At 54.6% G+C, this 16248-nt stretch overlaps 1 protein-coding gene and 1 pseudogene across 2 annotated transcripts in view; one reads left to right on the top strand and one right to left on the bottom strand.

Annotated features, from left to right (window-relative positions):
* Positions 1-2211: 2211 nt before the first annotated feature.
* Positions 2212-2384, bottom strand: LOC129518856 (40S ribosomal protein S29-like; annotated as a pseudogene).
* A 6440-nt stretch (positions 2385-8824) lies between these two features.
* Positions 8825-16248, top strand: part of PDZD4 (PDZ domain containing 4) — a 30088-nt gene continuing 22664 nt past the window's right edge. Inside the window, exon 1 of one of the 2 annotated variants that reach the window (XM_055338329.1) lies at positions 8825-9232. In XM_055338329.1, coding sequence (XP_055194304.1) covers positions 9173-9232 — 60 coding nt within the window. In that variant the 5' untranslated portion in view covers positions 8825-9172. The remainder of the gene's footprint in view (positions 9233-16248) is intronic. The other variant, XM_055338330.1, reaches the window with a different exon arrangement.

The following is a 16248-nucleotide window of genomic DNA, read 5'->3' as shown; positions in this document are numbered from 1 at the left end:
AGGGCCTGCTTCTCCCTCTGCCTGGGTCTCTGCCTCTCTCTGTGTTTCTCATGAGTAAATAAATAAAATCCTTAAAAATAAAATAAGGGGATCCCTGGGTGGCTCAGTGGTTTGGCGCCTGCCTTTGGCCCAGGGAGTGATCCTGGAGTCCCAGGATCGAGTCCCACATGGGGCTCCCTGCACGGGGCCTGCTTCTCCCTCTGCCTGTCTCTGCCTCTCTGTCTCTATCTCTCTGTGTGTGTCTCTCATGAATAAATAAATAAAATTTTTTAAAAATCATTTAAAAAATAAAATATTTCTTTTAAAAAATTAAAATTAAAAAATAAAACTAAAAGGTTGGGCAACATGGGTGAAAGGGAGTTGGAGGTACAGGCTCCCAGTTATGAGATAAGTAAGATCATAGGAAGGCCACCTGGGTGGCTTAGTTGGTTAAGCATCTGACTCTTGATTTCTTTTTTTTTTTAATTTTAAAAAGATTTTATTTATTTATTCATGAGAGGCAGAGACAGAGAGAGAGAGGCAGAGACACAGGCAGAGGGAGAAGCAGGCTCCATGCAGGGAGCGTGATGTGGGACTTGATCCCGGGACTCCAGGATCACGCCCTGCACCCAAGGCAGGCGCTTAACCGCTGAGCCACCCAGGGATCCCCTGCTTTTTTTTTTTAAGATCTTATTTATTTATTCATGAGAGACAGAGAGAGAGAGGCAGAGACACAAGCAGAGGGTGAAGCAGGCTCCCCACAGGGAGCCCAATGCAGGACTCGATCCCAGGACCCTGGGATCATGCCCTGGGCTGAAGTCAGGCGCTTAACCGCTGAACCACCCAGGCGTCCCAATGAGCTTATTTTTAAAGTAAAATGAAAGTGCACCTTGAGTGAACAAATTTGATGCATAGTGAGTAATCCGATTCTGTGCATCTGGATTAAAAAAAAGAAGAAGAAAAGGAAATACCCATGTTCCCATAAGCCAGGATATGTTCTCACACAGAACATGAGAAGCCCCCTGGGCCCCCCATTTGCTTCCTCCACCCTATCAACAGGGTTTTCAGTTTTGCCAAGTGGGATAGCAGGAATAGTCCCTTACAAATGCTGTCAACTTACCTTTGAAGAGCAAAAGCAATTCAGTGGAGAAAGGATAATCTGTTCAACAAATGCTTTGGGAACACCTTGGACATCCGCATGCAAATAAAATGAATCTAGACACAGACCCTTCACAAAAATAAACTCAAAATAGATTATAGACCAAAACACAGAATGCGAAAGAACAAAATCCCAAAAGATGATAACCAAGGGGAAGACCAAGACGACCTTGTGTTTGGTGATGACTTCTTTGGATACGAAGTTTCCGCTGCCTTTGGAGAGGGCAGTCTCACCACTTGAAGAGAAGCTGGACAGAGTTTCTGGGCTGGGGTCTGGCCTCAACTTTCCTGAGAGTTCCCCTCCTGGGAAGCCAGTGGGCAAGGTCATGAGTGACTACTGGGAAACAGGGTGTCCCAGATGGGCATCTGGCACATTAGGGATGGGAACAGGAACCATATCTAGTGGGAAAATGATGTTAGCTCCTGACCCCCTTGCAGCAATCAATGTTGGGTTTAAGTGGAACTCTTCTGTAGGGTGATGTAGGGTGATACAATGTCCCCAGGAAATCCAAGCTTCAGGGCATGGAGGGAAAAGGGCACAGAGTCCTGACAGGACCAGTCTGGATAAGAACTCAGGTAAGGCTCCCCTCGGCATTTGTATTCACACTAAGGAATGCGATAATGGCCATGACAGCCCTCCTGCTGTGCTGGGATGTCCCTCCACTCTCCTCCTTGCTGAGCACAGATCAAAGTAGCTACCCCTGGTTCAATCAACTGTCTCTTGATCTCTTCCTCCCCCACCGTCTTGAAAGGCTTTGTATTTGTTAGGATTTTGTTTTCTTTTTTTTTTTTTCTTAGTTGAAGTATTTTTATTTTAGGGATGACTGGGTGGCTCAGCGGCTGAGCATCTGCCTTTGGTCCAGGGTGTGATCCTAGAGTCCTGGGATCCAGTCTCACATCCGGCTCCCCGCAGGGAGCCTGCTTCTCCCTCTGCCTGTGTCTCTGCCTCTCTCTCGGTGTGTCTCTCAGGAATAAATAAAATCTTGGGAAAAAATAAGTATTTTTTATTTTATGTATAATGAGATACTTAGCATTAAGGTAGGTATCTTGGATGACCCATTCAACGAAGCTCACTTAATCCGCCTTAATGAAGCCTGTATCCTTCGAGTATTGATGGAAACACTGGCGGCACATATTGAGGCCTTATTTCTGGATCAGATCGTGCCAGGTTGAGCAGACACGGCAAGACCCTGGCCAAATTTCCTCAGATGGCTCCAGAAGAGCTGCCGGTGACCCATCTTGTTCTCGGATGCAGGGAGGAAAAAGGCTATAAGGATTTTCTGATTGCAAAAAGCAACCGACACTAACTCAAGAAAGAAAGGGGATGTACTTGGCATGACGCTGAATAGATCCCTGAATTGATGGAATGTTTGATCAAGCAGGTCTTGGGGTGCAAAGGCATGACCTGTTTTGAGTGGGGTGCAGAGCAAGAAAGGGTCTTGCAGAAGGTCTGGGCCGGGGTGCGGGCTGCTCAGCCATGACCCCCGCAAGACCTGTGGCGCGAGAGGACCTGTCCATGGTAGACCATGATGTTGTGGGGCGTCCGTGGGAAGCTTCCATGGAAGGATCCAAGCACAGACCCATAGAGGTCTGGAGCTGGGCCCTGACTTCTGTGGCAGAGCTACTTACTATTCAAAAAGCAGCTGCTGTCACGCTACTGGGCTTTGGTGCAGGCTAAGAAGCCGACTGTGGGGCATCAAGTGTCCATTTGACAGGACTTGCCCATGAGCTAGGTATTGGCAGACTCACCAAGCCATGTGGCCAGGCACAGAAACAAGACAGTGAAGATGGCACCTTCAGGACTAGGCCCACCTGGAACCAGAGGCTCAAGTCAGGTACATGGACAGGAAGTCCAGACCCCAGGTCACCTGCCTCCCTTGCACTGGTACTCCCTCTCGGGTAGCTCACACCTGTGGACTCCTCAGCGGTGGGAGGGGGAGTCACTCTGTCTGACAGGTGATGGGGAAACACTTCAACCTGGTTCATCCATGGGTCATCTTATGTCGGTACTAGTCAACACGGACTGCTGCCTAGTTACAGTCGCACTCAGGGTGGCCCTGGGGACAGTGATGAGGAGAAACCCTCTCAGTGAGCAGTACACTTGGTTTTCCACTTGGTAGGGAGAGAGAAATGGCCTGAGATAAAGGTGTCCATGGAAAATGACTTGGAAGATTGGTCAGGGGCCTGGGAGGATTAAGAATGGAAGGTCATGGGACACCTGGGTGGCTCAGTTGGTTAAGTGTCTGCCTTCCACTCAGGTCAGGATCCCAAGGTCCTGGGACTGAGCTGCACGTCAGGCTCCCTGTTCAGTGGGGAGTCTGCTTCTCCCTCTGCTGCTCCCCCTGCTTGTGCTCTCTCTCTCAAGCAAATAAATAAATAAAATTTTTATAAAAAAGATCCAAAGGTCAGTAAAAAGCCTCCTGTACCCAATCCCAATGTGTGGTGGGAGTTTTTCCAGGGCACCAAGCAATTCCTGGCCACCATGTGGTGCCCTATAATTCAGCTCAATTCTGCCTGGAGATAGCATCAGATCCCACAGGTTAAGCAGTCATTCTTTTAAGACCTCACCCCACTTCAGACACCAGTCTCAAATCCAGGTTTTTGTTTTGTTTTTTTGTTTTTTTAAGATTCTATTCATTTATTTGACACAGAGAAGGGGGCTTCCTGCTGAACAGAGAGCCTGACGCAGGGTTCCATCCCAGGACCCCGAGACCATGACCCAAGCCGAAGGCAGACGCTGAATTTACTGAACCACCCAGGCGTCCCCCAAGTCCAGGTTCCTACCTGTACTTTTTACCGACTGGCCATAAATCAGAGGTTCCCAAGACCCCCTCTGCGGGTTGGATTAATTTGCTGGAGCAGCTCACAGGACGCAGAGACACTTACTCGATCACCAGTTTATTATAACTCGGTAACAGCCCGATTGAAGAGATAGGTAAGGGGCACCTGGGTGGCTCAGTGGTTGAGTGGCTGCCTTTGGCTCAGGTCATGATGCCAGGGTTCAGGAATCGAGTCCCGCATCAGGCTCCCTGTGGGGAGCCTGCTTCTCCCTCTGCCTGTCTCTGCCTCTCTGTGTCTCTCATGAATAAATAAATAAAATATTTAAAAATATTTTATTGATTTATTTTTTCATGAATGACACACAGAGAGAGAAAGGCAGAGGGAGAAGCAGGCTCCATGCAGGGATCCCGAATAAAATATTTTTTTTTTAAAAAAAGAAGAGATCTGTAATACAAGGTATGGGGAAAAGGCACAGGGCTTCCATGTTCTTTTCAAGCAGGCCGCTCTCCTGTACCTGCAATCCGGGTCTCTAAACCCTGCTCCTTTTGAATTTTAAAGGAGGCTTCGTTACAAAAGCATGATTGATCAGATCATTGGCCATAGATTCAACCTCCAGCCCCTCTTCCCTGCTTGGAGGTCAGGGAAGGAGGCCAGAAAGTCCCAACCTTCTAATTATTCAGTTGCTTCTCCAGGCAACCATCCCCCATCCTTAGGTGTGGTCCCAAAGTCCCCTCATTCACATAACAAAAGACACCTTTATTGCTCTCATCACAGGAAATTCCAAGAGTTTTAGGATATTTGGGACAAAACAAAGACTAAATAATATATATATTTTTCTTTATAAACCACAATGTTACAATCAGCGATCAGAAGGCTTGGAGGAGAGGTGTGTGGATATATCTAATGTACCTCGGGGAGTGCATAAGAAGGGTATGTGGAGGGACGCCCGGGTGGCTCAGTGGTTGAGCGTCTGCCTTCAGCTCAGGGCCTGATCCCAGGGTCCGGGGATCGAGTCCTGCATGGGGCTCCCTGCAGGGAGCCCGCTTCTCCCTCTGCCTGTGCCTCTGCCTCTCTTTGTGTGTCTCTCATGAATAAATAAATAAAAGCTTTAAAAAAAGAAGGCTATGTGGATTTCTGTGTCTCCACCAATGGCCCTCCGCACAGCGGTAACTCAAACTCTGCCACCAGGCAAATGGAGGGAACCCCATGGTGGAGGTCAACCAGCTGACCATGAAGGCAGTGGCCTTGGTGGGAAGGGCTGGAGGTTCTGCACGGACCCAAAGGGAAGGGTTCTCTCTCAGCACGGCTGATCCCCACACTGCCACTACGCAATGCCCAACCCACCAGCAGCAGAGACCAATGCTGAGTTCCTGGTATGGCGCCATTCCTCAAGAGGACCAGGCAACCATTTGGTAGCAGGAAGGTTACCTCAGGATTCCTCTCCCCCCAGAGGGGGCAGTGATAATTCACACGTTGGATTTGGATTTGCCTTCCCTGTGCACAACATCTTTGCTAGCAATCCATCCGAGGGCTTACACAACACCTGATCTAATGACATGCTATGCCACACAATACTTCGGAGTAAGGGACTCTTTCCAAGAACGATGGTGTGACAATAAGCACTTGTGCATGGGAGCCACTGGCCCTGCCCTATACTGCATCACCCAGAAGCACCCAGGGCCTATTGAAGGCTCAGCAAAGATTCTGGCTCAGGGAAAGCACCTTATGGCATTGGGGGACCTTACTCCACAAGGTGACAAAGGCAGTGAATTAATAATCATACGTGGTGCTGTGAACCTAGCAAGACTGGCTGCTCTCCCCATCATTTCCAGTGACCTACTTGAATTAGGGTTTCCCATTTCTGAAACCTTAGGCCTTCCTGGGCTTGAAGTCCTGCTTCTTGGGATACGGTACTGCTTCCATCAAGGGTCATGGTAAGGGCTCTGCTGAACTTGAAACAAAAGCTATAATCTGGGGGGGGGGCTGCCTGGGTGGCTCAGTGGTGGAGCGTCTGCCTTTGGCTTTGGCTTGAGTTGTGATCCCAGGGCCCTGGGATTGAGCCCAGCATCAGGCTCCTCGTGGTAAGCCTGCTTTTCCCTCTCTCTCTGCCTGTGTCTCTGCCTCTCCCTGTGTCGTCTTTCATGAATAAATAAATAAAATTCATGACACACACACACACACACACACACACAGGCAGAGTGAGAAGCAGCCTCCATGCAGGAAACCCGGGGTGGGACTCAATCCCAGGACTCCAGGATCATGCCCTGGGCTGAAGGCAGATGCTCCACCATTGAGCCACCCAGGTGTCCCAATAAATAAAATCCTAACAACAACAACAAAAATTATTATCTGGTCAACGTAGGTTCCTAAAGCCCATGGAACATCCAGTCAAGAAAAGATTGTCGGGGGATCCCTGGGTGGCGCAGCGGTTTGGCGCCTGCCTTCGGCCCAGGGCACGATCCTGGAGACCCGGGATTGAGTCCCACGTCAGGCTCCCGGTGCATGGAGCCTGCTTCTCCCTCTGCCTGTGTCTCTGCCTCTCTCTGTCTCTCTCTCTCTGTGTGACTATCATAAATTAAAAAAAAAAAAGAAAAAAAAAAAAGAAAAGATTGTCATATTGGTGGGGCAGTTGATCCCGTGTGCGTCAGGAGCTAGCACTGCTGCTCTCTAAGGACAAGAAGTATGCCTGCCACTGAGGACATTCGATAGGGTGTCTCTGGGTGTTTTGTAAATAGACAATTGCACAACTGTGGCCCGCCAAGGAGGAAAGCAATGAAAGGTTCAGACGTACGTAGGATGAAGATCCAGTTCAGCCCTCCAGGAAAAAAACTTAGCCTGGCAGTGAGGTTTTCCAGGGATGGGGGAATCTAGAACAGGTGATGGAGGTGAGGTCAATGGTAAAATGGCCACAAAGTCCTCCCATTCACGTGTTCGCAGACATTTACATTACTATGCAACGTGACTTGGTCCCTCCACTCATCAAGAAGCAGTCTATGTAGTCCTTAAATCTCCCCTCCGCCCTGTGTGGTGGGTACAATTATGCCCTCCACAAAGTTCAAGCCCCAATCCCTGGTAGCTGTGAACGTGATCATATTTTGAATTAGTGCCCTTGAACATGTGATCAGTTAGGGGGAGGTCATGCTGGAGTAGGGTGAGCCCTAAATGCAACGACCGGTGTCCATATAAGAAACGGGAAAGTTGGAGACACAGAGGAGACACGAGGGGAAGAAGGCCAGGTGAGGACAGATGCAAAGATTGGTGTGATGCTGCTACAAGCCAGGGAACAGCAATGGTTGTTGGGAGCCACCAAGAAGGGAGGAAGGGGCAGGGAAGGACCCTCCGCTGAGCCTTCAGAGGGAGCACGGCCCTGCCCGCACCTTGATTTTGGACTTGGAACCTCCAGAACTGGAAAAAACACGTTTCTGTTGTAAGCCACCAGGGTTGTGGGCCGTCCTAGCACAGCAGTACCGTCTTTGGGTTTGGGGCCGTCTTTGGGTTTGGGGCCGTCTTTGGGTTTGGGGCCGAGGATTCGCAGATGCACTCTGTCCGCCTCCTCGCAGGGTCAAGTCCCCGCGGCTCTGAGCCCCTCCAACCTGAATGTACCCTTGTACCGGCCCTCGGCTCTCCTCCCCTGAGACCACCGTCAATGTAAGCCACCGGTGCACCAGCCCTTGCCCCGGGGGCTGCTGTCCCGGACACTCCTTGCCCTTCTCCAGACCCCGCAGCAGGCCCGGCGTCCCGATTCCTAGCCTCTAACCCAGGAGTCGGGGAGGAAGAGGGCTTTGGAGGGGCCTTCCCCAACCGCTGCCGTCTAATTAAACGGCTCCGTGCGGTTAATGATCCCATCACTTGCCAAAGCCTGGAAATGAAGCGTGCGGCAATTTAATCAAGCGACCTTCCGCAGCCTGGGGCTCGGGCGCAGCGGCTCTGCCCGGGCACCCCTGGGAAACGAGCCCCCAGTCCCACGCTGCTTCCCAGGCGAGGGCCTTCTCTCGGGCTGGTCCGAGGAGAGGGCAGGCAGTGGCAGAGAAGAGCAAGAGATGGGGGGACAGCCCGAGCGCGGGGCTGCGGCGGAGACAGGTAGGCGGCGGACGGGGGGGGGGGCGGCCCCGCGCGCGCGGGGCTCCCAGGGCACCCCAAGCCATGTGGCGGGCTCTGCGCCCTCTCTTCTCCCCCTTCTTTTTATCTTAACAAAGGTGTCGGTGTAAAGGATAGCGAGGGAGGGCCGAGCGGAGGGAGGGAAGCAGTCACTGAAGGGAGGTCGGAGGGAGGGTAGAGGCACGCGGGCTGCGGCGTGGGGGCCCCGGGAAGCGGGCTGCGATCGCGGCCCCGAGCTCTCGGGGGACCCCGGAGGCGCCTTGCTGGGGCCAGGCCCCCCGCCTCCCGGGCCCGCCCCGCGGCGGGCGCGCGGCCGGAGCGGTGAGCCCGGACACCCGACGCCGTCGGGAGCGGGGAGCGGGGAGCGGGGCGCCGGAGCCCCTAGCACCCCGGCCGAGGCCCCGCCCCCGGCTTTCCGCGCCGGCTCCCGCGGCCCCCGCCGCTCGGCTGCCACCCCGCCCCGCTCCCCTCCCCCGCGCGCGTGCGCCCCGTCCCCGCGCCCCTCCCCCCCGCCGCCGCCGCGCGCGTGCCCGTCGTCCCGGGCGGGAGCCGGAGACTGCGGGGCCGACTGCGGGCCGGAGAGCGGGCATCGGGAGCGCCGTGAGCGCGGCCGGGCGAGGCGGGAGCGTGGGCGCGGGCCTGGCCGCGGGCGGGGGCCGCCGCCGCGCCGCCGCCCCCCATTCGGCGGGCCGGGCCGCGGCGCCGAGCGCGAGGGCCGGGCTCCCGGGGCCGGTGGCCATGGGTGGGAGCCGGAGGCGGCAGCGGCAGCGGCAGCGGCAGCGGCAGCGGCGGGCCCCGCGGGCGGGGAGGCGCGCGGCCCACGGCCCCTGACGGCCCCCGGCGGCCCGGCGCGCCCCCGCGCCTCCTGGGGGGCCGTCGCCCAGCAACGCCCGGCGCGCCCGCCCATCCCCCGCTGCCCTTTTTCTCCTGGCCGGGTGCGAGGGAGCATGCCCGCGCCTGGCCTCCGCCGGCCGAGGTAACCGGAGGGGCGTGGAGCGGCCCCTCCCTGGGGGGCGTCCTCCCCTCCCCCGCTCGGCGGCCCGCCCCCTGCGCTAGGGTATGGCCCCCGGCCGCGGCCCGGGACCCGCGGTCCCGCACTCCGGCCACTGAAAGGCGTCTTCCCGCTGCCGCCCTCCTCCCCTCGCTGGCCAGCACCATGGGATGTAATATGTGCGTGGTTCAGAAACCGGAGGAGCAGTACAAAGTGATGCTTCAGGTAGGGGCCGCCGCGGCGGGGGGCGTGGGCGCCACCTGGGGAGGCAGCCGGTCGCCGACCCGGGAGGGCTGGAGGGCGCGGAGAGGAGGAGGTAGGGAGCCATTCCCGCCCTCAATTCGGGGGGCGGCTGGGTGTTGGCGCTCCGTGGGAAGCGCGCACAAATGGGGGCAGCTGCGTGGGGCTGGGGTGCCGCGCGCATCCCCCGGGCGCCCGGAGTAGACTGGGGGCCTGAACCCTGGGTCCGGATCGGCCTGGTTCGGGAAGTTGGGCTCGGCCCGGGGCCGGCGCGCTTGCACCCCGGCCGGGGAGCGGGGAGGCGCGGTGCTGCCGGCGCCGGCGCGGGATGGAGGTTGCATAGCAACGGGCTCCGTTCCCTGCACACGCTCGCCCCGCTGGACCCAGGGCGGGGGAGGGAGCTGGGCACCCGCGGCGCGGGCGGCGGCCAAATCCAGGGCCCCGCGGGCGAGGGGCGCCGGAGCGCGCGGGGGCGCTGGGGCCGGGGCGCTCGTCCTGGCAGCCGCTCCGCTCCGGCCCTGCCCAAACGGTGCGCGCCCAGGCCGGGTGCCGCGGGCTCCGCGACGGGGAGGCTGCCTGCGGGCAGCGGTGCCCCGCTCGCTCTCCGCCCTGCGGGGCCTCGGGTCCGGAGCCGCGCGGGGCGTGGGCCGGGGGGTGCTCGGGCGGGCCGGCGGGAGGGGATCCGCCCGGCCGCGCGCGCGGAACCCAAGCCCAGCCCGGTGGCCCGGAGCGGGGCTTCCTTGCCTGTGCGTGGCGTGACTTCGTGAGTGCGTGCCTGTGCCCCGTCTGTGTGTGCGCGGAGGCTCCTCCGGCCCCGCGTGTGTGTACTTTCTGTGTGCGCTCAGAGAGGTGTCCAGGGAAATGTCCCGGATGGTGTGGCCTGAGACGCCCCCGGGGCCAAGTGGCGGGAGTTCAAGGTCGGAGGCAGTCGGGACCCAGGGGCGGACCGGGCGCAGACAGGTATGCACTTCAACTCCGGGTTTCTGGGTCACGACCGGGGAGCGGGCGCTGCTGGGCGCGGCGTGGGCCGGGGCAATGAGGTCTCCTTAGAAGAATGGGGGGAACTCCTGTAAGCATCCGCGGGGGCGCGGGGGGCGGGATCGGTGTCTGGGGGGGGGATGGGGGAGGCCGCGGGAGCCCCGTTGAGGCCGCCGGGAGCGGGCGGGGGCAGGACGGGGAACCTTGCTCTGCCCTGGTCGCGCCACCCACCTCCCCTGAAGCCCTGTCCCCGGGGGCGCTCGCTGCCCCTCGCTGCCCCCCGCCTTTCTTCCATTCTCGCCGTGCGCCCCCCGGACTGTTCCTCTCGGCCTGTTCCCTGGAAATCTTGCCTGGCCATTGTCATTGCCCGCTCGTGGAACCGGGCTCGGTGATGACCCGGGCCGGGACCGAAAGGCAGCCCGCGGGAATCCCAGTGGTGGGCACCCGGGCTGCACTGGTTGGTTGGTGCCGCCGTGGGATCCCACCCTCACCGCTTTCTTTCTTGGAATCTTCCACCAAACGGCCAGCGATTCCAAAGCTGTGCGCTCTTGACTTCCTCAGACAGGGATTGAGGTAGTATTTCGCGTAAGGCCGACCTCATGGGGATGCGTGGAGAGCGCCCCGCGCTGCCCTACAGGCTTGAAAGGAGCCTTGGTTGAGGGGCCACACTGAGGCGACCCTCGGGGCTCCCCCTGGCAGTCAGTTGGGGAGGCTGCCACAGTTGGGCTGGGACTGCCCTCAGGGAGGCTCCTTGTTGGAGGAGGGTTTGAGATGAACCCCCGGCAGGAAGGTTCTTGAGAGAGAGCCCCAGGCTCTTGGGGACACAGGCCAACTGCCCTCTGCAATTTTCTGCTCTGAGCCGCAGCCATCACAGGCCAGTGCCTGGGGACATCGCTCCCTTTTAAAGCTCCTGCTTTGAAGTTTGGGCAGAATCAGAGCCTGGGATGCAGTTTTAAAAGAGGGACTATCCGTGAAAATGAAGGGGAGGGGCGCCTGGGTGGCCCAGGCTCTTGATTTCTGCTCAGGTCCTGATCTCAGCGTGGTGACATTGAGCCCCGCGTGGTGCCTGGGCATGGAGCCTGCTTAAGATTCTCTCCCTCTCCCTCTGCACCTCCCTCCCTCCCAAAATAAAATAAAATAAAATAAAATAAAATAAAATAAAATAAAGGGGAGACAAAAGAAAGAGTGAATAAAAAGGAGCCGGAAAGCAGGGAAAACCATTAGTAGTCCAAGAAGACCCCGTTTCCGGGGGCTGGAGCCCCAGACAGACCAAGGAGGGGTTTCCTGGCCCAATCCGACCCTCTTCTCAGAGCAGAAAGAAGCTTTTGTCTCAAAAGACCAGTCGGACCCCTTGCCTGACTCCCGTCCTCCCCTCAACACTGGTCCTCCCCTAGCGACAGTGGTGCTTCTCCTGTCCGGTCTGTACGTGCCTGCGGCCTTGCACCCTGTGGGGACCCCAGGGGGGTCCAGTGCAGCCCAGGGAAATGCACATGCACACCCGCATCACTTTGCCAGGGGACTTCCTTGTGCCAGGACCCGGACTCCCTGGGGCCTCTTCTTGGGTTCTCCAACCCCCACATTAACGCCAGGTGTCTGTCCCAGCCTTGGGTTCCACGGGCACAAAACAACCTACAGGTTTATTGAGCTAAAATTCGCACACCCTGGTAAAGTGTGCAGTCAGTGGTTTTTAATAGATTCAGAGACTTGTGCAGCCATCACCACTGTCTCATTCCAGAACATTCTCATTACCTTAAAAAGAAACCCCGCCTTTAGCACTCCCGTACCCATTTCTCCCAACACCTCCCAGCCCCTGGCAACCACTCATCTACTTTCTATGGATTTACCTGTTCCAGACATTTCATCTTCGTGAACTGTAGGAACCATACAATGTATGATTTCTATATGTGGCTTCTTTCTTTTATCATGTTTTTAAAAATGTTTTTGTAAAGTAATGTCTACACCCAACGTGGGGCTCAAACCCACAACCTGAGATCAAGAGTCAGATGCTTTTCCAACTGAGCCAGCCAGGCTCCCCCTAAATTTCTTTTTATTGCTGGATAATACTCCATTGTGTGACTATACCACGCAGTATCCATTCACCCGTTGGTGGACATGGGGGTTGCTTCCACCTTTTGACTATTGTGAATAATGCTGCTGTGAATGTGAGTGTACAAATATCTGTTTGAGTCCCTGCTTTTATTTATTTTTTAAAAGATTTTTAAAAAGTAATCTCTATACCCAACGTGGGGCTCAGCCCCACAACCCTGAGATCAAGAGCAGTACACTTCACCGACTGAGCCAGCCAGGCACCCCGAGTCCCTGCTTTTAATTCTTTTGGGTATATAGCCTGAAATGGAATTGCTGGATCGTAGGGTAAATTCTGTTTCATTTTTTGAGAACCTGCCGAACCCTTTCCCACAGGGGCTAAGCCACTTCACATTCCTACTGGGAATGTCACAGGGTTCCACTTTCCCCATATCCCCCCAACGCACATTTTTGATTAGAGCCATCCTACCATGCGTGAGGCGGTATCATTGTGGTTTTTTTTTCATTGTGGTTTTGATTTGCAGTTCCTGATGCCTAAGTGATGCTGAGTATTTTTTCATGCACCATTGGCCATTTGTTTATCTTTTCTGGAGAAATGCCTATCTTTATGCCAGTACCCTTCTGCTTTTACTGTGGATTTGTAAGTAAATTTTATTTTTAGGATCTTTAAAAAGATTTATTTATTTATTTATTTATTTATTTATTTATTTATTTGAGAGAGAGAGAGAGAGAGAGAGAGAGAATGAGAGCATGAGCAGGAGGAGGGGCAGAGGGAGGAGGAGAGAATCTCAAGCAGCCTCCATGCTGGGTGAGGAGCCTGATGCAGGGCTCCACCTCATGACCCTGAGCTCACGACCTGAGCGCAATCCAAGAGTCCAATGCTTTAACCAACTGAGCCACCCACGTGCCCCTGTAAATAAATTTTAAAATCAAGTGTGAGTCTTCCAATTTTGTATTCTTCAAGATTGTTCTGGTTATTCTGGGTCCCTTAAGTTTCTATATGAATTTTCGGATCAGCTTGCCAGTTTCTCAAAAAAAGCCAGCTGCAATTTTGTAGGAATTGAATTCAATCTGTAGATCGATTTAGGTAGAGTATTACCCATGAACATGGAATGTCTTTCCAAATGGGTCTTCAATTTCTTTAAACGAGGTTTTGTACTTTTGTTACATTTATTCCTTTATTTTTTTATTTTTATTTGTTTAATTTATTTTTATAAAGATTTTTTTTAAAGATTTTATTTATGTATTCATGAGAGACACAGAGAGTAGAGAGAAAGAGAGAGACACAGGCAGAGGGAGAAGCAGGCTCCATGCGGGGAGCCCGACATGGGACTCCATCCCGGGACCCCAGGATCATGCCCTGGGCTGAAGGCGGCCCTAAACCGCTGAGCCACCTGGGCTGCTCACACTTATTCCTTTTTAAAAAAAATATTTTATTTATTTATTCATGAGAGACACACAGAGAGAAGCAGAGACACAGGCAGAGGGAGAAAGAGGCTCCATGCAGGGAGCTCGACGAGGGACTCGAGTATCATTGCCCTGAGCCAAAGGCAGGCGCTCAACCACTGAGCCACCCAGGCGTCACTGTTACATTTATTCCTGAGTATTTTATTTTTTATGATGCTATTGTGAGTGGAATTGTTTTCCTTTTTTTAAGATTTTATTTATTTATTTATTTATTTATTTATTTATTTATTTATTTATTTATGAGAGACACAGAGAGAGAGAGAGAGAGAGGGGCAGAGACACAGGCAGAGGGAGAAGCGGGCTCCTCGCAGGGAGCCCGATGCAGAACTCGATCCCAGGACCCTGGGATCACACCTTGAGCCGAAGGTAGATGCTCAACCACTGAGCCACCCAGACACCCCTCTTTTAAAAAAATTTTTTAAAGGATTTTTATTTATTTATTTATTCATGAGAGACACACACACAGAGAGGCAGAGACACAGGCAGAGGGAGAAGCAGGCCCCACGCAGGGCGCCTGACGTGGGACTTGATCCTGGGACTCCAGGACTACACCTTGGGCCAAAGGCAGCGCTAAACTGCTGAGCCACCCAGGCTGCTCCCTTAAATTATTTTTAAAGATTTTTTTTTAGAAGTTCATCTATTTAAGCAATCTCTTCAACCACCATGGGCTCAAACACATGATCCTGGTGTCAAGAGCCACATGCTCTTCTGAGCCAGGATTTTTTTTTTTTTAAGATTTGTTTCTTTATTTGGGGAGGGCACAAAGGGAAAGGGAGAGAAACAGAGTCCGTGCTGAGTATGGAGCCCAAAGTGGGGCTCGATCCCAGGACCCTGAGATCGTGACCTGAGCTGAAACCATGAGTCGGATGCTTACCTGCCTGAGCCACTTCGCCCTGGGAATTGGTTCAGCTTCCTTTTCATCTTGCTCATTGGCACTGTGTAGAAGCGCAGTTGATTTTTATATATTGATCCTGTGTGCTGCAACCTTACTCACCTCGCTTATTAGCTCTGATTGCTTCTTAGTGGATTCTTCAGGATCTTCTGTATGTGGGATTATGTCATGGGCAAATAGAGACCGTTTTACGTCTGCCTTTCCAATCCGGATGCCTTTTATTTCTTGCTCTTGCCTATTTGCTCGGGCTAAAATTTCCAGTACAGTGTTGAATAGAAGTGGAGAGAGCAGACATCCTTCCCTTGCTCCTGATCTAAGAGCGGAAGCTTCCAGTCTTTCACCAGTGAGTTGGAAGTTGGCTGTAGATTTCTCATAGATGCTCTTTTATCAAGTCAAGGAAGACCCTTTTTTTATGTTTTATTTTATTTTATTTTTTAAGATTTTATTCATTTATTCATGAGAGACACACCGAGAGAGAGGCAGAGACACAGGCAGAGGGAGAGGCAGGCTCCCTGCAGGGAGCCCGACACGGGACTCGATCCCAGGACCCCGGGATCATGCCCTGAGCCAAGGGCAGACGCTCAACTGCTGAGCCACCCGGGCACCCCAAGGAAGACCCTCGTATTCCTAGTTTGAGTGTTTTTATGATATGCAGGGTTGTTAGACTTCGTCAGGTTTCTGGGTGGCTATTGAGGCGCTCGCTGGTTTGGGCCCCTTATCCCTGTGAGCCGGCCTCCCGCAGGCGCCCAGCGCGGCTTGTCAGAGCTCCAGCTCCACTGGCATCGTGTCAGTCATGTCTTCCACTGGCTTTAGCCGGGCACAGGTGCCAGGCTGGGGGCGGGGGCGGCAGTGGGGCGACACACTGACAAGCTCGCAAAAGGTAGAAAGATCCACGGTGGGGGGCGGTCTTGCAAATTGAGTTAGGGAGAGGAGGGAACGGGCTTACGGAGGGTGGAAGGTGGAGAGGAAGGGGCGTCAGCACCAAGGCACCCAGTGCCTTCGGAGAGCCCTTCCCGGTGCCCTTGCTCGCCGGCATCCTTTCCTGGGGTCCCTCAACCCCTTTGTTGTGGATCTAGTGTCACCCCACTCTGTTGGGCTTCTCTCTGCTTCTTCATCTTTGCCCTGCCACCCTAGTCTTCTAGATCTTGGTCCCCCTCTCTGAATCGTCACATGCTTGCTCGCAGGCCTGGTGCACAGGAGACCTATGTGACAAAGGCAACTAACTGGCCTCCGGCCCACTCCACCTGTTCCCAACAAGGTCCGGCCGGACCTGTCCTCTTGTTTCAGCCTTGAGGCCCAGTGAGTCAGGACCACCATTGTCTCCTGTCTGTCTTCATCCAGAGAGGCCACACGACAGCCCCCCAGGTCTTCTTTCCTGCAGCTCCTGCCGGCTGAGCCCCACTGTGGCAGCCAGCATTCTGTGCGCTGAGGAGCCACAGACCCCTCCTTCCCTGGGGCCTTTTTATAATGGGAGAGACTGGCCAGGAACAAAGTGGCAACAGCTGGGGAGAGCAGGGCCCAGTGTGCTGCGAGAGCACGGTGGGGGGCTGCGGGCCCACACTTGTCCCCTCTCTCCATCTTCCTCCGTCCTCCATGGAAGCCCCCCCTACATGCTCCC

This window comes from Nyctereutes procyonoides, unplaced genomic scaffold (assembly GCF_905146905.1).
Source record: "Nyctereutes procyonoides isolate TBG_1078 unplaced genomic scaffold, NYPRO_anot_genome, whole genome shotgun sequence".
Lineage (NCBI taxonomy): Eukaryota > Metazoa > Chordata > Mammalia > Carnivora > Canidae > Nyctereutes > Nyctereutes procyonoides.
Note: the sequence above shows the minus strand (reverse complement) of the source record. Positions and strands in the feature narration are given on the sequence as shown.